General features: G+C 38.4%; 1 protein-coding gene across 5 annotated transcripts in view; it reads right to left on the bottom strand.

The window, feature by feature from the left end:
• Window positions 1-885: 885 nt before the first annotated feature.
• The window catches only part of TJP2 (tight junction protein 2), a 64597-nt gene continuing 45047 nt past the window's right edge, over window positions 886-20435 (bottom strand). For all 5 annotated transcript variants that reach the window (XM_066988260.1, XM_048073518.2, XM_048073520.2 and 2 more), the window contains 20 exons: window positions 20100-20202; window positions 18780-19353; window positions 17230-17333; window positions 16929-17082; window positions 15801-15909; window positions 15565-15704; window positions 14796-14862; window positions 12595-12745; window positions 11748-11856; window positions 10839-11049; window positions 9437-9624; window positions 8254-8349; window positions 8067-8146; window positions 6809-7019; window positions 6284-6384; window positions 5697-5909; window positions 5218-5328; window positions 3890-4225; window positions 3359-3444; window positions 886-1809 (listed from right to left, as the gene is read on the bottom strand). In XM_066988260.1, coding sequence (XP_066844361.1) covers window positions 1641-1809; window positions 3359-3444; window positions 3890-4225; window positions 5218-5328; window positions 5697-5909; window positions 6284-6384; window positions 6809-7019; window positions 8067-8146; window positions 8254-8349; window positions 9437-9624; window positions 10839-11049; window positions 11748-11856; window positions 12595-12745; window positions 14796-14862; window positions 15565-15704; window positions 15801-15909; window positions 16929-17082; window positions 17230-17333; window positions 18780-19353; window positions 20100-20202 — 3313 coding nt within the window. In that variant the 3' untranslated portion in view covers window positions 886-1640. The remainder of the gene's footprint in view (window positions 1810-3358; window positions 3445-3889; window positions 4226-5217; window positions 5329-5696; window positions 5910-6283; window positions 6385-6808; window positions 7020-8066; window positions 8147-8253; window positions 8350-9436; window positions 9625-10838; window positions 11050-11747; window positions 11857-12594; window positions 12746-14795; window positions 14863-15564; window positions 15705-15800; window positions 15910-16928; window positions 17083-17229; window positions 17334-18779; window positions 19354-20099; window positions 20203-20435) is intronic.

Here is a 20435-nt window from a genome sequence, read left to right as displayed (position 1 = left end):
ACTGCCACGCAAACTGCCATGCCGTGCTATGACTGCCCCTGTTTATGCACCCTGGTCCAGGGGCTGCCTTTGTACAACAGAGGAGGGGCCCTCCTGGCTCCACCAACACCTTGTCAGCCACCCTTGCGAGAGCTGCCAGGTCCTGGTGGTTCCCTCAAGTGGCCTCGAAGCAGAAACCCCCCTGCCCGCCACGATCCCCCGCTGTGCTGCAGGACACGTCTGCCACGCAGCCGATCGCCTGATCATAAAATGATCGTGACTCATTTTAGCATTCTTATACTCAACCAAGCTATTAGCTACAATCTGATGTTTGCAGTACATAACCATTGCAGAGACAGAGTTGTGATACGGATATTTAGGTGAACCCACATCTAAAAACAGCTGATACAAAAAATGTTTTAATGTCAACAAATTCTCTCGAGTGTAAAAAGGCTTAATGAAAGTCAACTACGGTGAGCAGCCATTTCCTCGTCTGAGATGCATCTATTCCTTTGTTTCAGCAAGAAAATTCTACCCTTTGTACTTTTTAAACAGCATTAGGAAACCATGTTTTCTATAGCGAGTAAAAATAATTTTTCTACAACCTTTTAAGAAGTTCTGTTCCATATAGCAAATTAAGGATTAAAAGAAGGAAAGGGGAGGCAGAAGTTAATATGCTAAGAGCTAAATGTCATAGTTCTGTGTTGGTATTATTTTAAAATAGAAAAAAAATAGATATGATGCTTCAAAACACTACGAAGATATATCAACAGTGCAGTTTTCCAGTTACTCGAATAGCAGAAGACGAGACCTGGAACCGAACAGTGCACTGCTGCAAATACATTTACAGAAGTCAGAGGTTCTAGCAGACTAATGCTGTTCAGAAGAAAATTACGAAACACAAGATTTGTCTAGAATATATCCTTTATTATTTGCAGTCTGTGAAAATTTTAATACATGATTGAATTTCTACATCATTTTCTCAGTTTCAGCACATCCTGGTCTTTTCCAACGAACCCAGTCAATTGCACCTTTATTATGTACAGTCAGAATTTATGACATATTGCATATACATCTACAAACTTAGAAAAACAACACGAAAAGTAAATTGTTGCCATTAAACTGATAAAAAAGTTAGGTAAAAGAGTCAATCCCCCTTTAGTGTGTTATGACTTTGCACAAGTATCAGATGTCAAAATGCACAATTTAAAATGCTTCTTGTTAAAGGCACTTACTGTTCTTTAAATACACTTTCAAATTTAGTTCTATTGCATCAAAAAGTGTATCTCCTGGATCATACTTTCATAACACAGCAGAACAGCCCCAAAAGGCAGCATTAATAAAAGGAAAAAAGAAAAGGTTTTCATCGTGTTAAAATATTAAAATACTAAGAATTAACACAAAGTTTTAAACAGGATTTGGTCCTTGTAAAACAGGCAACAGCATTTAGGCAATAGTGATTTCTTTTCTTAGATGCTAACGAAATAATATCCCCAAAAAACAAAGTCTTCCAGTTTCAGTGTATGGATATGTCTAAGTTGTGTAGCATACCTACTAATGATCCCCAACAAAAACATAGCTTCTCAAGACTAACTACTGCTCCACTTTGGCTGTGAGAGAAGAAACCTCAAAACAGTGTTATACTTCACATACTAGAAAGCCTACAATTCTGTGTCTCTGTATCTGGATGGCTGTCCATAATACCCCTTTATAGAGTGGTCTGATAGCTGCCGGCGGTACTCTTCCTCCTCCTCTGCATCGCTGCCACAACTGCCACGATTCTCTAGGTAAGGTCTGGTAGGAGGTTTCTGTGGTTCTGGAGGTCGGCAGCTAACACAGCAAGACAAGAGAAAAAGAGAGAGAGTGTTTACTTCTATTCTGAAAAGCTGAAGAAAATATATATCCAATATTGATTTTACGGCCACATACAACCTAGAAAGGCACATGGAGCACATGAAGCCCCTCCTAGCCCTTTTCACAACATCATTTGCATGGCCATGGTAAGCCTCCACACAGGGGCATGTTATTTCCAGCAAGCCAGAGCTTCATGTTCTGATTTGATCCACTCAACATGCCTGGAAGAATGACAAATCTAAAAGTATTAACTGCTCCACCCCTCACCCACCCTGTTCAAGAGCTTTACAGTGCTTTATTCCCTGAGCACAGAGGTTTTCAAGCTCCTGCTGCTACCCCAACTGACTGACATTTTCCTCACACTTTTTTGCACCATTCTTTCTATGCCTGCTTCCTTTTTATGCATCTTCAGTCTCCTGTCTCAAGGTCTGAAGACTTCTTGCGTGACATTTCTTAACTTGACAGACTTCTCTCTTCATTCAAGGTTCTTACTAGGGCTCTTATTCTTAAAAAATAAGCAGAAATAACCCGTATATTTGCTATTTATACATTGCGATGCTACCCATTTACTGTGAGACTAAGCAGATATACATAGATAAAATCTGCCAAGGAAGGGCATTTCCCCAGTTTCAAAAGCCATTATTTTTGCAATTCCATGCTGTACAAAAATAATATGTTGCCCTCTTTCCATACTGCCTCTGTGCTCAGACACTTCTTCAAGGTCAGTCATTAACATTTCTCCAACATGGCAGCAGCACTGATTTCTGTAATTAAGCAAATAACTCTGGATATGCAGTTAAAGGTGACTTTTTTTTACTACTTCTTAAAAAACTTGTAAACCTACATAAAAAGCATGCTGTTTTGAATCCAGCAAGAAAACCTGTAATTATTACTTTGTTTTCAATTTTTGCATTTTAAATTATATACTACGACATCAAAGGATTTGACTCTTTAGAAAGAAAATGTCCCACTTCTATTGGTTGTAACTAAGAAGCAAGAGAAACTCAGACCTCTGCAGAGCAGAAAACAAAATCTATCACACAGTGTATTAGCTCCTGCATAGGTGACTACCCAGGGGTAAACTGACACCATGATCAGCCGATCCAGAACTCACTGAATTTTAATGAAAGACTCTCCAACTTTCATGAGACTCCAGTCAGATTCAAAAAAGAGAGTTCTCTCCTCAGCTGTACCTAGATGACTGACTTCAGCAAGGTTTCATCCTTGGTTTCCTTACCCACACAATAAATCTGCAGTTGACTAAGCACTTAGGTAATTAAGCATTAAGTAATTACAGTGTTTCTTCCTAGGTAATTCAAATACTATGAAGAAACTAAAAAAAAATCCTGAAAACAAAAAGTTCATTGAAGTTTTGCCCCACCTATACAGTAATCTTGGAGGCACCACAACAAAGCAATATACCAAAGTAGGATTGTTTTTTATGAAAAAAACTGGCAAGATCAGTTCCTTCTTGCTGGTGAAGTAAACAATTTAGACAGAATACTACAAATTGGATATACCTTACCTCATGGGCTGGGGCCAGTTCTGTTCAGACTTCTGTGTTTTGACAGGGACAGCATAAATATCCGGGTGCTTCTGGGCTATTTCAAGCTTTAAAAAAAAGTTGGAGAAAATAACTGTTCTTTCTTAGTCTATCCATTAAAGAATCCTAGACTGTAGGTCTAAGCAGGTCACAGCAACATCTGAAACAATTAAAGCATAAACTGAAAACTACTCCTTTTCATATTCCTACAGTTGCATGATCTTTTGCTAGAGTACTAATTAAAACTACATGTGAAAATGATGGAGTGCCAAGAGCAGCAGGGTTTTTAAAAGACAGCTTGCTATAGCTACAATAAGAGGCCTAAAAAAATATAGCCTCTTTTTAAATCCAAATCTTTATATTCTATGAAAGAAATGATACTTCTAGTTGTGTGGGTTACCACACTTCTCCCCCCAGCATCAACACAATGCAAGGGCAAGATTTTCATTTTCAGGATGCAGGCTGTTTTGTATGCTGGAAAGTACAGCAAGGGGAGAGTGCGTCTCTTCATACCCTGGCATTCTGGGCCTCTTGTAGCTCTTGCATTCTTTGCATCCTTGCCTTATGACCCATCTCCTCAAATATTTTGACTTTCCTCAGCACAGATTTTGGAGTATTTTCTTGTTCACTTCCTTCCTCTTCCAACTTTTCCTCCTCTTCCTCTGCAGTTGGGACTGCTGGCTGAGTGTTTCTCAGGATGGGCCGTCCAAAAGCAGGTTTCATAGAAACAGGTGGTGGTACTGCTTTAGCTGATGCAGTTGCAGTCTCACTGCTGGCATTGATGCTACTTGTTCTGGAGTCAGAGTTTTTGGGGAAGTCATATTGATCCTCTTTGTTTTGCAACTTCCCCTAGAAGTATTAAAAATGCAAACTATGTTTACAATAGCAATTTCATGATTTTTCATTGCAAATGAAGGCTTTAATCTGAAATTAATCATTTTCCCTATGTATTTAACAGGTCAATTTTCATCCAAAGTAACACTTGAAAAGGTACTTGAACTGCTGCAACATTTTGGCCATACATTCATAAACTACACATCACCCCATAGAAGAGTAGCACATTTAGATTTGTTTGTACAGTTCTACGAAGATCACCAGAACTATAACATGTCACAGAGGACAACACAGAGAATATGGACCTCCCAGGTGATTTGTCCATGCTGCCTAATGCAGAATACCATTCCCTGGAGTTTAGGAGTGCACAGAGCCTAGCCTGTTTTCTGTTCCACCATTATTTTCCATACATGTGTCCAACTCTGCCCAGTCTCCATTGTCAAAGCACACTGAATATATTTTGAATGCAGACTGCAAGGGCACCCACCCTCATAAAGAAAAGACTTTGGAGTAAGGAGAAATCAGGAGTTGAAGGAGTAGAATTAGGACTCCAAGCACTGTTTTTTTTTTTTTTTTTTTTTTTCCATGTATCATTTTGGAGCAAGGTTTGCATAGCCAGTTAATAATTTTTAATGATGGAGACTGATTTAGTGATGGAGATGGTAGATTTTAATTTTGTACTTCACAATAATGACCATCAGATACACTTTTCCTGATGATTAGCTTAGATTTGTTTTTGCTGTTCTGAAAGAGGTGCCTTTCAATTAATTAGCATAAACAAAGAGGAGTGTAGTTCCTTTTCCAAATAGAGATCACATGTATTTGAAGACAACTGTAATCCCTTTTCTTTCTGCTAGGCTCTGCAACCCCTTCCTTCATTTTCTCTCTCTCTCCACACTTTTCTTGTTTTCTAGTATCTGATCATTCTCCTTGCTTTTCCTAATGTGCCACCCTGGAGTTTCTCCAGAAAGCAAACTCTGTATTCAGATCTGGTTCTTCAAATTTACCTTAGGTGGTTCTGGCTTGAATGCTGGAGGTGGACTAGGTTCTCTAAGGATCTCCCTGCTACCAGCTTTCCTCAGCTGAGCTCTTGGTTCCGAGCTAAGTTTCCTTACGTTCTATGGAAGAAAATAAGAGGTAAAATCACAGTAGTATCCAGTACTCAACCATTTCTGGTCTCTCTGAAGTTTACTATTTTGGGAACGGTAACTGAGAGTCAGATGACTGACAGCCATCTGATCACAATCACTGCAGATATAATTGCCAAGTTCAAGGTGATGAGACATCATCAGGAAACCTATACAGTTAGGCAGAAAAGCAGACCTATTATTAACTTTGCTCTACACTAGGTACTTCTGAAACACTACTACATAATGCTGCAGTTTAAAGAAACTGCAAGAGAAATCTCCTTTTTATTCCTACGCCATACATACTGGGCTTTCATGAAGTCCAAAACCCAGCCTTGTTGAAAATCCAGGCATCTCACCTCCTCGTGATGCGCAGGTTCGGAAGACCGGCTAACAGATGAAATCCTTGGTTCGTCCAAGGTTTCATCCAGTTCATTGTCAGTGTATGCACCTCCTTCACCATCTGTATCTTCTAAGTCGCTGATCAACCGACTATCACAACTCAAATAGTCAGCACCCATGGCAGTAAGGTAAGACATGCGATCATCTGCATCATCTTCCATGCCATCCATCTACAGAAAAGTCATTAAGAATTAAGGAATAAAGACTAAAGAAGTAAGAATTAGAGTCTAGTTAGGTCTCAACATCATGCTGAACAGCTCTTTAAAAATGATCTTCCAAAACCAAAAGAAATCTTAATGTAGAATCTTAAAGGAAAGACCTGTAAAAGTCCTCTTTGCCACTTTCCCTTAGCCACAGCATTAGTGGTGAAAGCTCCAAATTATAACAGAAAGAACGATAATAGATCATTTTTGGTTACAAAGACAGACATTAACCCACTCCTTGTCCAATTTATCCAGCGTAGGCAAACAAAAATTTGAACAATTTTTCCCTCAAGAAATTATCTTGAGACACCTGTATTGCTTCGTGTGGACTGGCTGCTTACCTTTCCTTCTGATACCCATACTGCTTCACCTTGCTGTTGCTGAATTGTGTCTTTCAGACTACCGTACCAGCTGTCATTGGCTGAATTCAAATTGATGGTGGCTGTAAAAATTGAACGAAAAAGTATTTATACACAGCAAATGCAATGTGATCGTTTATTTGGTCTTTTCTGTTTAACTTTTTGTTTTAGTAAGGTGAGAGTGTTAAACAGATACTTCATTTAGATCACTGACTTAAAGTATTTTTATTTTATTGTTTGTCCACACCCCAAGCTTATTAACTGACTTGCTCATCGCCTTTGAATGACAGTATGCTGATTTTCAATTTCTTTTGTGTTATAATTTGGCAAAACAAGGATCTCTGAGAAGAAGTCAAAGAAGAGATTGCTCATGACTGTACTTTCACACCCATTTAGTTCCAGCCCACATGTGAGTTAATATACAGAGCAGTACGTGGATGTCTGAGACTTACACAGTTGCATCCACTATTCTCTTGGTAAACAGGTTTGACACACATTCTTCCTTACCTGTGAAGAGGTGGGAACAAGTTTTCTTCAGCTTGTTTGCTTGCTCATAAAGCTTCCTTGAGCTCTTGTTAGATGTGGAACATAACCTTTGTCTCATGATTTTCACACCCTGCTTACTGTCTGGGTTAAAGAAGACTACAATTGGAAACCACTGGGTATAATTTAGGAGATCCACTGCTTTAGGAGTCACATCCAAGAGAGCATGTTTATCCTGTAAACAAGAAAGCTCAGTCAGTGTTCTGCCTGTGGGGAGCAAAGGGCAGTGAATGGCACCCTAGGAAAACTAGGATGCTTTCCTCCACGAGGCCATAACATGTTGGATTTTTTCCCACAGTTACATTACATTCAGAAGCCACAGCAGGCAACCTTTTACCTTCAGCTCCATTTTTCTGAACAACTTTTGCCTGAATGTCCACATTCTTATGTTAATTAACTAACTCTCCTGTTAAGTTAAATGTACATATTCCACCATATATATACATATATTTTAAAATAAGTTGTGAATTTACTAGCTTTTCTCTTTACCTGTCCATACCACAGCTTCCACTGTCACAACTCTTCTGGGTACTTACTGTGGAGTTTTACCTACACTTACTAATTGAGGTAAATCTCATTTTTTTTTCTTTATTAGCCTTCTCAGGTACTTCTAGTGTCAAGATGAATGGGATGTGTGCTGTGGTGGGGCCCAAGCTCTGAACAGACTTCTGTGTGACATTTTAACCCCTTTGGTACTGCTTTTATTGGGCTCAAGGCAATAAGCAGCAGGGTACATTCCTTAGCCTACTTTTTAAAGTGATTTGATTACAACCTACCTATTTGATCTCTAAACAGTATTATTAAAACAGTCAGTGCAGTCCCAGTAGATGTCACTTTGCTTCCCAGTTACCACTGTATGAATTGAATGGGAAGTGATTGTGATAGCTATATAAAATGCTACATTTCTGATGACAGTAAGGCCAGCCTGGCAAATTCAGGAAGCATACAGTACAAAGTAGATGTCCCTCTGCTCAAATTTAGAAAGGACTGAAATAGGAGAATTTAATTTCTAGTGTTAGGTTCACCTCCTCATTTAGAGGACAGCTATCAGAATCATAGAAATTGTTCTTGAACACATTTCAAGACAGCCCTATCGTTAAGCCAACTCTGCTTATCAAAGAAATAGGTGTAGTGAAGATTTGAGGTCTCTCAAGTTTTAGGAGCAAACAAATCAAACAACATGCCTTTAAGTATAAGCATTTTTCATAGAGAAATACTCTACCTGTTCAATGATTTGCCTCACAGTGTTCAAACGCACTACCCCAGTTGACTTCTCTGAACCTGCATCTCTGGGCTCCGTCTCTGCAAAGACAACATTTCAGTTCATCTATAATAGCAGGGAGGCTATGATTATCAAGTTACCCATTCTCTCATTTAAGGATGATGAGGAAGCTAGGAGGAGAGCTTACTTGCTGTCTGGTATAGGTGAGGCAAGTCATTTGACAACTTCTCCATAGCAACATCTGCAATAGGGCCAAATATCACAACAGGTCTCTTAAAACCAGCTGAAAGAAAAATATTTGGAGAAAAGATAAGCCTGGTAAGATTGGTTTGATACCTACACATAAAGCAGCAAGATCCTCAGCTAGTACACAAGGTTAGGAACTCATTGAAGATACCACTAAAAAACATGTAACAGATTTCATTTATTTAGTCTGTGCAACAGTATAATTCATTTAGAAAGCTATCAGCTGAGAAAGCATATTTTAATTTAACAACTTTCTTATTTCTCCTAATGATGACAGTTTGAGAGGATTCTACATTCTAAAAATACAGTGTATCTTCAGCTATCTTTCCATCCAGAAAAATAGCACGAACCTTGACCTAGTGGAATTTGTGTGAATAAAGATACAAATGCTATATCAGGTGCAGAGTAGCCTAAAGAAGCAAAAGAAATGCATAATTCTGTTATATTTATGTCAAAACAACTGTAAGCATAGTCCTTACAAATTAGTGGGTGAATGCCATTCCATTACTCAGTCTTCATCTTGACATCTGTAAGTTTCTTTAAAATGTTTTACTGTGATTTTTTTTCCCCACAATACTATCATGTGCAAATATCCAGGAAATTATCTCGACTTGCCCAACATCACTAGCAATATAGCTAATTTAGAATGAGAGCATCCAGAAGAGATGGATGTCATCAACCTTAATGACATCCGGACAATCTACTAAAGATAGTTGGCTTTTACTTTCTCTCAAGATACTGTTAAGCGGTGCTTATGAGCAAAGTAAAGATGGTGATTCATCTCAGGCACATGGATGGTACTTTCCAAGATAGACACACAGAAGCTGAGGAAACAAACAAAAAAAACCCTGCTTGTTCCTTCCCTTATTTTAAACCTTTAAATCGGCATGTGTAATTTAGAGTCAAAGGAGAACAGCAGTTTAGAAAACCTAGAAAGCTTTCTTCCTAATGTAGTTAATAGCATCCAGAAATCTGCAGTCTGATAAGAACATTATCCCCTTCTGTGGTTCAAATCTAACACTTAAACCTAAGTTGTTCCAAATCACTTATTTTGCTAAGCAGACATTTGGACACTAAAACAGCCAGCAATAAATAGGCACCTGGTTCAGAGCAGTCTCACTTACCCTCACGCAACTGAACTCGCTCATAAGCTGGGAATTTTGTGCTCACGGATACAATAGCTGTCAGATCTTCACGACTCTTCCTCAGATTCTTTTTCACTCCAGATCGCTGGCCACGCGTTCTCCAGAAGTCTGCCCTGTCACTTGAGCCATCTTTTTGAGCATTTTGAACACTGGCCATCTGCTCAGCTCTGACAGAGAAAGCACAGAGCTCATTTGTATGGATCTAGTCAAAAAGGGCAAAGGATCTTTCACTGAAGAGCTGGGTTTTGAACTTGCAACTGGTAATTTGCCAGCCATGAACGGGAAGTAGAAAAATACAAGAATTCAGGTTCTTTTGCCTTGGAACAAACCCAGTTAGAGTCAAAATGATGATCCAATTTGCCGCAGCTACAAGATTGCTGGATCAGCTCACAGGTCTTAAACTGAAAACTCATACAAGTATAAATAAAATACTGCAACAGTACAGAACTGGTGAGAAACTGATGGCCTAAAAAGTTACTGCCATTATTCTCTGCTCCATTAGACCTCTTAAGTCACTGCAGCATAGAAATAAAGGCTGGTTTGGTAAGATCAATTACCAGCAAGGACAGAATTTACTAACCAGGAAAGGGGCAGGGGAATCTCATAAGAAGCATATTTCAGGAACTTCTGTATGACACTATTTAGAGCTTTTATTTTTTTCCCCATCATAAAACCATGACCATACTCAAGGACTGAAAGCCTGCAGTCTAAAAATAGCCTTACTGATTTTTTTGCTGAAGAATTTTAAATCTTTACTCAATGCACAAATTATGGACACTTGTTTTGATCTCACAGTAACTTCTATTAGGAAAGTATCATTTAAGCAAAAACCACTGCTGTGTTTTACTCTGTACTTACAAAAATAAGTACTATGGTTACCAAGAAATAGTAGTTTGGAATACATTCTTGAAACATTTTCCATAAGAATTAACAAAAGAAGTTCAAGCACTAGAAGTTCTTCTAAGAGATTAATTATCAGAGTATCTTTGCAAATACAGTAGTGAGAGCTTTCCTTTTTTTTTTTTTTTGAAAAAAAAGGACCCTCTACCCATTTTGTAGAAGAGGAATTGAAGCCAAAATGGCCAAATGGCCAAAGATTGACTGCTGAATCAGAAGCTCTAGGTCTGTATTGCAAAGATCCAGTCCAGTGTGCAGGCAGCACAATCCTCTCATCTTCTCCTCACATAATACCATGGTTCTAAAATCTACAGTTTTGCAGGCACAACTATTGTGAAAATACAGAACAAGTTCTTCGTTCTTGCAAGGAGGGAAAAAAAAGAGGTATGACATAGGAAGCAAAAATATTTTGTAAAAATATTAACAAAATTATTACTTGACATTAATGGTGACAGACATTAACAATGACAGAATGTTTACTTACCTGCTCTTATTTGGAATGAGGCCCTTTTCAAGTTCATTTCCAATTCTCACAGCTAGCCAGCTTCCCAGTTTGCCATCATACAGTGTATCAACTACTCTAAAGATCTCCCCTCTGGTGAAAGCTAAGCTCTGTGGTGACTCTTTATCACACTCAAAGTGGCTTCTGATGAAGAACGAGTCTCCTCTGCCACAAGCCATGATGTCTCTGTAGACTGAAACAGGAACTCAATTTAGTTTATAATTTTTACACTTGAAAGAAAGATTAACCAATTATTCCAGAGAAGAGTTTTGAACTTCTTCCACTCCAAACAAAAATATGCAAAAATCAGCCTCCACATCCATTGTTCTTCACGAATATTACCAAAAATGTTCTGTATTTGTACACATATAGCCCTTATAGCAGAACTTGCGCCGTGACAGAGCAAAAGGCAGCTAGAGTACTTCAGTATTACAGCAGGCTATGTCTCCAAACAGGAAAGCAAGAGGTACTGCTTGTTCCTTAGCCATTTATCAAATTGTCCATTTGCTGCTGCCTGACTGTGAATACCTTATGACTGCCAAGGCACAGCTGAAAAGGAATGTAAACAGCAGATCTCAGGCCAGCTGCTACGTGCAGAAAAGCAGAAGGAATAAGTACTATGTTTGGAAGATTAAGAAGAGATGCTACTTGCTAGTAACAAAAAAGGTAGAGAAATACTCTGATAAACATATCACGTAGGCACCTCTATGACTCTTGTGGTATGGAAGACAGCTATCTTCTAAACTTCTGAAAAGGAGGGTGACTAAAATGCTACTAAGAATAAGCAAGAGAGAATGTATTTGTGGTTTCAGTGACAAAACAGAGCTTAACATCCTCCTGATGACTGCAGAAGCTTCATGGATATACATACTTTTTGTTCAAAGCACCTACCTTCATATTTGCTTTGAGCCAGAATTGTCACCGTTTCACCTTTGGGAATTTCTAAGAGGTACAAAACAGCATCTTCCCGAACAATGCCTCTGAAGTCTTGAGTGTTTACCTATGTATAAAAGAAGAAAATAACATCTGAAAAAAACCCAACAATTTAAAAGAAACACCCAAAGCTTTGTTTCACTTAAAAAATCTTAAATATTATCTTCCTTTATTTTATATACACACACATTATATATATAAATATTTTCATATAATATAATATAAAGTCAATACAGATATTTTATCCAGCCATTCACAGTAATCTTTCTGAAATAACAATGCCCTGGATATGCACTGCTAGACTGTTTCTTCTACTTGAACAGTCTCCATAAGGCCTTTAAAATAAAACCCATCAAAAGAGAAAACAAGCAGAAGAGAAAATTTGATTAGCCTCCTATTTGAATATTAAAAAAAAAAAAAGAGGACAAAATGGCATACGAAAATAATTCAGAAACTGGGAAAATTAAATTGCTGTTACCCAGGGAAATTAGAGAAAGATTTAAAAGAATACTGGCCTCATTTTTTTCCCTCCAAGACTGGGAGGGAAAATTTATTCTCTTCTATCTTGGGACTTTTTTTTTTTTGATTAATATTTCTCCTATCTCCCCCTTCCACAGAAGCTTACACAAATCTATACCTGATATTTAATTTGAGTTGTCCTTCAAAAGCTGATTTCAGTGAAATCTCTCTACCACACATACACGTATCAAGAAATAACTTGCCTGAGAACATAATTTCTTCCATATTTCCACTAAGAAGCACACCAGAAGAATACAAAAGTGGTCTGAATTCCAGGAACACATACCTTAAGAATCTGATCTCCTTCCTGCAGTCCTTCCTGATCGGCTGAAGTCCCTTCTTGGATTCCAGCAATAAATATCCCAACATCATTTCCACCAGCCAGTCGTAGACCCACACTGTCCCCTTTCTTGAATCTCACCATTTTTGTATTAGGACTACAAGATTTACAAGCCAGAAAAAGGAAGTAAGGCCAGATGTTAGGCATATGACAATACTAGGTTGTCAAGAGCAAAAAATTGCAACCGTTTCAACAAAATCATATTAGTAACATTCTTATCCCCTTTCTCTCATTAGATAGGCTACATTTACTCAGGTAATTCTTCAGAGAACAGAAAGCAGAGAATTTGCATTTTTCAAAGTGGAAACTTAACTAGGAAGAGAGACCAGGTGACACACACAGACTTGACAGAGCAGGAAAATGACTCTTAGTTCCTGAAGTCCTGAAATCATTCCCAACCTACTGGATCTTCTCTCAGCTGAGCAGCTTGGTTTGTTTGGTTTTATTTTGGTTTTGTTTGTGAAAACAGCCTGAGTTATGAGTAATCACAAACAGTTTTTTCCTCTAAGCATCTGAGAAATGTCATACAAATTTACACCTATTTTCTTTGCAGTTTAACATTTATTAGATTACATGGAACTCTTCAAGTTTTCTTGTACAGAGAAATACTTCCAAGTATATTCTATTGCTGTGTTAACAACCATACCTTTCATATTCCAGAGAGGAAGAGGTTACTGAAATAGGTTCAGTGTTTTTCCTGTCAGAAAAGCTGTATGCCTAAGTGACCTTCCAACACAGAGGATAGTACTTATCTGTCAGCCTTTCTCAGTAATACCCTAAGCCTGTATTATAAATTCCCCTTCACCAAAATAATCACTTGATTAATTTGTACATCAATGACAACACATGCAAGGTCCAACCTCAGGAAAGATCCGAGGGGAGAATCTATTTGAGAAAAAATCTTCAAGCTACACAATCTTTAGGCTTTCGCTTACAATCCTAGTATTCCTCTACCTTTAATTTCGGTATTTGGAAACTCTCAAAGAAAACATGTAGGTTGATTTCATATCAATACAGCACGTAACTTTTAGTATCTTAACTCTTATGGAATCAACAGTACCAGATTGAATTTACCCACTTTTAAAAAACATCACATATGCACACCCCTTGCGAGTAATATTTCGTTCATTTAGAGCAGAGATTAGAACTGCAGTATGGCCTGCATAGGCTTGTGCAGAAATGCAAATTTCTGTATACAAGTTTCCAGCTTTTACAGAAACACATATATGTTTGGCCTTCTCTTGCAATAGACTTGTTTCCAAATTAAATAGAGGACATTCTTTTTGTATATTAGTATTAAGAGAAAGAGGAGGGTTGTCTTTTGTGCATGTATAAAATAATGAAGAGGTGTAAAATTCTTTTTATGCATGCCATAGCATTGCGCAGGTTAGAATGGACCTTTACTCAAAGCAGTTTGTGCAGGGCCTTGGTCAAATAAGCTTCTGAGTATCTCTGGTGGTTGACATACCACAACATACATGGGATAGCTGTTCCAGTGGTTAAGCACCTCATAATAAAAAGTTTGCCCCGTTATATCAAGCCAGAATTTCCAGTGTTCCAACTTGGGTCTGTTGCTCTTCATTCTACCACTGTGTCCCTCTGAGAAGAGTCTGGCTCTGTTTTTTCTACACCTATTCATTATGTAGTTGCAGACAGTCAACTTTGCCTTCTGTTCTCTCTTCTCCAGGCTTAACAACCCCTACTCCCTTAGTGCCTTCTCATATGTCATACGCTGAAGCCACTGACTCTCTTGATGGCTCATGGGTAGACTCTCTCCAGTATGTCCATGTCTTTCTTGGCCTAGGGAGCCCCAAAATGGACAGAATACTCCTAATGCTGTCTAATAAATGCAAAGTAGAGAAAAAAATATATATACCATTTTGTCAGTTCCTCTGCAAGCACAAAAGCACAGGGTGTTTCTATGCCTTCCAAGTAGAAGGCAAGTCCATACCTTCTACACAGAAAATTCTAAAATGAAGTTCATCCCAAGTACTGTCAGTTAGAAGGTACATCATCTCTTCTCAGCATTAAACTATGAAGGATATCACTCCAAATGGGCAAAAAAAGTCCAAACATACACAATCAAGAAACGGGTGCAGGTAATGAAGAACACTGAGTGCAAAAGAATACAGCAAGTGCCTCCTTACCCATATATTGCTTCATCTTCAGGGCTGGGTTTAAGAATTGTTCTTGCAACTGGTTTGGGTTGAGACACTGTATATAAAAAAAGCAAATGGAAGTTATTAAGCTATTAAAAACAAGTTATAGCAGGAATTTTTAGTGATCAGATAGCAATCGATCTCCCCCATGCCAAAGATTAATACAGATTTTAATGTAAGGCTTTTTTTTTTTTTTTTTCCCTAGAATTGATTTACTTTCCACCCATCCATTTCCCCCCCTTTTTTTCCCCTCTAATTCTTGAAAATACAAATAGGTCAAGGGAGGAATATAGAACTCTCAGGCAATCCAGATCAGACTTCAGAAATAGCTTCACTTGGCTGTTTAGGGTACCAGGCTACAGCAGAAGAAGATCTAGATGAGTACTTGCTTTTAGAGGTTGTAATTCTAATAGACAACTGCCTTCAGGTAATCTCAGGTGTTCCTTCCTTCTCTGCACCACAAAGCAAAGACAGACTTCTGTGTGCCAGGATGGGATTAACACGAAAACTACACTAAACACGTGGATATGATTGAGAGAATAGAATTTTGTTGTCACGAGATGAAGACAAAGGGGGAAAAGGAAGAGAAGATGATGAAAGTGAAGGCAAAGGAGAAGGAGAAGGAGAAGAAGAAGTAGAAGAAGGAGGAAGAGAAGACAAAGATGAAGGAGAAGATGAAGACAAAGCATGAGAAGACGAAGGAGAAGAAGACAAAGATGAAGAAGAAAAAAAAGAGAAAGAAAACTTCAACTCTGACCTGCTGCATCATCTTGATACTTTGGTTCTTTGTTTGTGTCTACAACTGTGACAGCAGCAGTAGCAATGTCACCAGTCGATTTAAATGGTGTAGGCATTGCTCCCATCCTGGACATCCTACTGGATGAATCATCTTTTGCACTAAATGAGAAAAAAAATACAGTTAAACCAGTTATCAGTGCATGTATTTTAAGCATTTCCTTGACAGGCAAAATACTAGAAAAGAACACTTCTTACTTTGGTTTCTCTTTTAGTTTTTCATTGGATGAATGTGAATCTACATCAGAATGTTGTAATCTGTCATCTTGAGGGGAGAATGATCTGTTTGACTCTATTTCCGAAATATCTATAAAAACAGTAACAAAACAAGAAATGCTTGTATTATCTGCGCATATAATCACCACATTTATTTACAAAAGCTTTCAAATATAAAGTAAGTTGACACTTCAAGACCGTTTCCTTTCCAAGTTGGATTTGTCTAGGATTCAAAAAATGCTGTATGCTTTTTAGTGTTTCTTCCCCCTGGAAAATAGCTCAGGAAGACTTCACACAACTTTTGGTAAACATGGACACACCACACAACACCTATGACCAGAAAATAGCCTGATTAGCTAGCGTTAACAGACGTTTATTTGAGCTCTTCTGGAGATACAGAAACAGAAGACTACATTAACCACCCTTGTTACTGCTTTTCAGTCATGAAACAAAATGGCCCTCAGATTCAAACTGTATCTGTCATCACAGTAAAACCTATGAAGAGTTGTTCTGAGTATGCTGACATCACAGAAGCAAGTATCTTGCATTATTTAATATAATATCCTGCTCCCCCAAACATCCTGAGGCCTTCCCAAAGCAAGATTATGTTGTGAGATACAGCTCATGCACTGTCAGAGATCACTAGTACGGAACAGATCCTGGAAATGGAAACCAGTTGTCCAAGGGATTTAATTTTCTTTTGTCCTGACCATTTTTCCCTCCCATTGAACGCTGTAATGAATGTTAATGCCCTTGGAAGGAGAGACCAGTCCGTTCCATTTGGTTCTGAAACTAAAGCCTTTTATTAAAGCAGCTGATTTGAATGTTATGAGAACAAAGATTGATTTTGCCTGATCACCATTGCTTCTTCTATCTCTGCTCCCACACAAAATGTATGATTACTACAAAATTCTTCTTTCACCTGAAAGGAAGTTGGCTTGATGCTTATTTGGATAGTATTTAGTTGTGTATGCATTCAGTGTTTTTTTATTTTTATTATTTTATTTATTTATTTTTTAAGAATCTCATGTCACTATATCACAGAAAAACACTAGACTCCAATTTATCCCTGTAAAGAGACAAGAACTTTTTATCCCCATTAAACCTCACCATCCATTTCTGAGTCGCTGTCATTCAATGAAGGAATGTTGAGCAGTGTTTGCTTTCTGTCCCTGAGGACAACCAGCTGTAGCTTTCCCCGTGACTTCTCAATCAATTTTCGGGCATCAGATAAAGACATGTTTTCTGTCACTGTACCATTGATCTGCACATAAAAAGGCAACAATAACACTACAAGTAAACAAAAAAGTCCATATTGCACTGAAGTGAACTTGACTATAAGATGACATAATCCAGAGAAGCCATTTTAACAAATAGCTTCTACATAGCTAGCAGTTTAACCAGAATGTACCTTAAGAATGATATCCCCTTCATGAAGGTTGCCGTCTTTTGTTGCTAGGCCAGTACTGGTCATTTCTTTTATGAAGATCTGACTTCCAAGCCGAAGACCATATTCTAGAATCAGGGAAATAACCCGCTGTAGCTTAGATGAGCAAGAATGCATTTTTCAAAACAACACTATGTACATGCAGTATTATACCATGAGAAATGTAAATGGGGACCCATTAAACCTACTTAACCTCAAGCTTTTTCCTATTTTAGCACTGTCACCATAGCACAAAAAATCAGCAGCCCAAAAACAATCACACACGGATGACTAGCCTGCACAGTCAACAGCAAAACAATGCCTTTGTTGCAGAGGTGCTCATAAACACACTGGACTAGATTCTCTCCATATCATATTTTCTATGGTGTAGAAAGGCGTGGTAAAGAGTCAGAAAGTGCTAAAAGAAGGCCTGGTTCTTTTACCAGTTGTTTCATGCAGACCCTCTCCTATCTGTAACAACCCAATAACATGTCACAGTTGTTTCAGGCAAAAGGAAAAAAGAAAGATAACATTGGTTTTAAAACAAGCATGCCCTAGAGCATTAAAGGACAGAAACACAGTCACCTACTTGAAAAAAAAAGTCACCATGTTTGAGAGAATCTGCGAAGTATCCATATGAATGGTAGAAATTATTACAGAAATACTGGCTACATGTTGAACTTTTTAATAAAGACATTTTAAATTTTTCCTTATTTGTATACTTATCTGCATTATCTTTGCAATTTTAAACATTCTGTGCACGGGAAGAACAAGAAGGAGGGACAAGCACCCTTGCCATAGTTGATTAAAAAAATAGAGAATAGCTCCTGTGTACAAAGATTACACCAGCAGAAAATTCTTCCAAATCACAACAGGCACATTTTAAAGGTATATAAAAAAAAGAAAAACAGCAGCACCAACACTCAGAAAAAACAGAAAAGGTGGAACAACCTAATCTCAGATATGCTTTGCAGCACAACAGTCTTTCTTTCACAGCACATTATAAGATCACACTTTTGGCCGCCATCTACACACTCCAACACTCAACAAGGAAAGGCTGTTCCAGTTGTTGCTATTTCAGTAACCATTAATTACACTCTGAAGTATTCAGAAACAAACAATCCTTGGAACCACTTCTTCCCTTCAGTATAATTCAATTAAATGCTCTATTAAAAGCAGAGCCTACTCTTCACCCTTTACAATTACCCCTTTTGTAGATGTGCCAAGTGTAATCTGAATCATGATCAGATCCATGTTTCTCACCATATTCAGAAGAATAGGGAGGAGAAAATGGAAAACCAAAGGACACAGAGGCTCGAAAATACTGAAATTATGTGGGTGAGCAGTTTATTGTTCAAAGGTGAAGTCCACAGTTCTGGGGAAAAAAAAGCACCCAAAACCAGTCATGGAAAACGAAAGAACAACTTAAGCAACCAGTGAAAAAGGCCAACATTTACATTCAGTGCCACCCCTGCCCCCAGCAAAATAACACGCTGCATTGAAAGCCAATTCCTCTATTCCCCTCCTGTACCTACCTTCACTGTGTTTGCCTTTTGTTAAGAGAACACTGATCGGTCCATTCTGATCCTGCGGTCCTAGGTACTCATGTTGATGGTGCATTTCCGGCGAAGGACTACGGGAATGAAGCCTGTCTCTGCTTCGGCTCCTCACCTCCCTTGCATATCTAGGATCAGGTTGAGATCCATGACTGTAACTGGGTGGGCTGTAGTCTCCTCTGTAGTCCCGTTCATAGCCACCATCTCTGTCGATGCTCCTTCCCCTGCTCCGATCTCTTCCATAGTCTCGATCCAAGCTTCTGTCAACACTCCTACCACGACTGTGATCACGGCTGTATTCCCTACTATGGTCTCTGCTTTTGTTGCGCCCTCTGTCTTCATCATCTCTATAGCTCTGATCCAGGCTGTTTCCCCAGCTTTGGCTGCGCCCTCCATTGCCACTACGCCAGCTTCTTTCACTATAGCCACTTCGAGCGCTTTTGCCATCAAATTCTGCATGGTCATCCATTACATCTAAAGCTCTGTCCTCATAGTCAAGGGAGGGGCTTCTCCTCAAAGCAGCAGCCGGCACTTTCCGTGGTCTTTTCACTACCTGTTCAAGGCAGGATGAAACAAACAAACAAAAAAAAACCTCCAATGGTCAGAATGTGACATTTGACAAATTCTTCACACTTCAAACAGAGATGGGGAAAAACAGAGAACCTGAAAACCCTGAATCACTGCAGGAGTGTACTTATCACACTGGAAACCAGTCTATTTACAGAACAACCAGTAGATGAGATTATTTAGATGTACAGAAGAAATACTTACTAACTAGGAGAATAATAATAGTAGGAGAATTAAAAAAAAAAATAAAAAAACAGATCAGCAACCACGTGATTTTACCTCTGCAACAGACACACTACGGATGTTTTCTCTTTCTCTAGATGACTTCTAAAAATGCGACAGCCCCCTCCAAAAGAGATGTAGATGCATCTCTCAGAGAAAGCCAGTCTGGACAGCAAATTCTTGGACAAGGTCTGTGTATGCTGGACATAATTTTACTCAAATAATTTCATTTTTTTCAACTACCACTCATCATTCAGTAAAATTAAAAATTGAAGACAAATTTTATTCTCAGTTTTTCAACAAGATAACTTTGTGATGCTGTAATTTAACTTCCATTTGCTTCACCTGTATGAAGTATGTCTTTGCTTTAGTTTATTTACTCTGTATGTTCTATTGAGCAAATGCTTTGCTTTATGCATTTATAGTCCATTTCATAGAAGAAAACCAAAATCTTGTTTGGTTACACAGGTACATACCACTGTACAGTGAATATATTTGTATTTTACTTACAATGGTGGCCACTTTTCCACTTTTCCTAAGCTGTTGGACTGCAAAAGAATGTGGAACATTTTCCATTGGGGTCCCATTAACTATGACCACCCGGTCATTTTCTCTGAAAGAGGGGAGAGAAGAAAAAATAAAAAATAAAAGTATTTAAGAGAGGCTTTCATGAAAACAGCAAAATGCAATTTTATTTTTTTCTCAGGGATGGGGGTGAAGACAGACCAAAGGATTTCATTCACTTTAGGTAGCATTTTTCACAGCAGCATAAGGATTTCAAGAGAGCTTCAAATTGCTGCACACCATAGTATTCAGACAAATCCCTACAAAGTACCACTGTACCAC

Source organism: Anser cygnoides, chromosome Z (genome assembly GCF_040182565.1).
Source record: "Anser cygnoides isolate HZ-2024a breed goose chromosome Z, Taihu_goose_T2T_genome, whole genome shotgun sequence".
In the NCBI taxonomy this organism is placed as follows: Eukaryota; Metazoa; Chordata; class Aves; order Anseriformes; family Anatidae; genus Anser; species Anser cygnoides.
The sequence above is the reverse complement of the archived record's forward strand: the minus strand, read 5'-3'. Positions and strand labels throughout refer to the sequence as shown.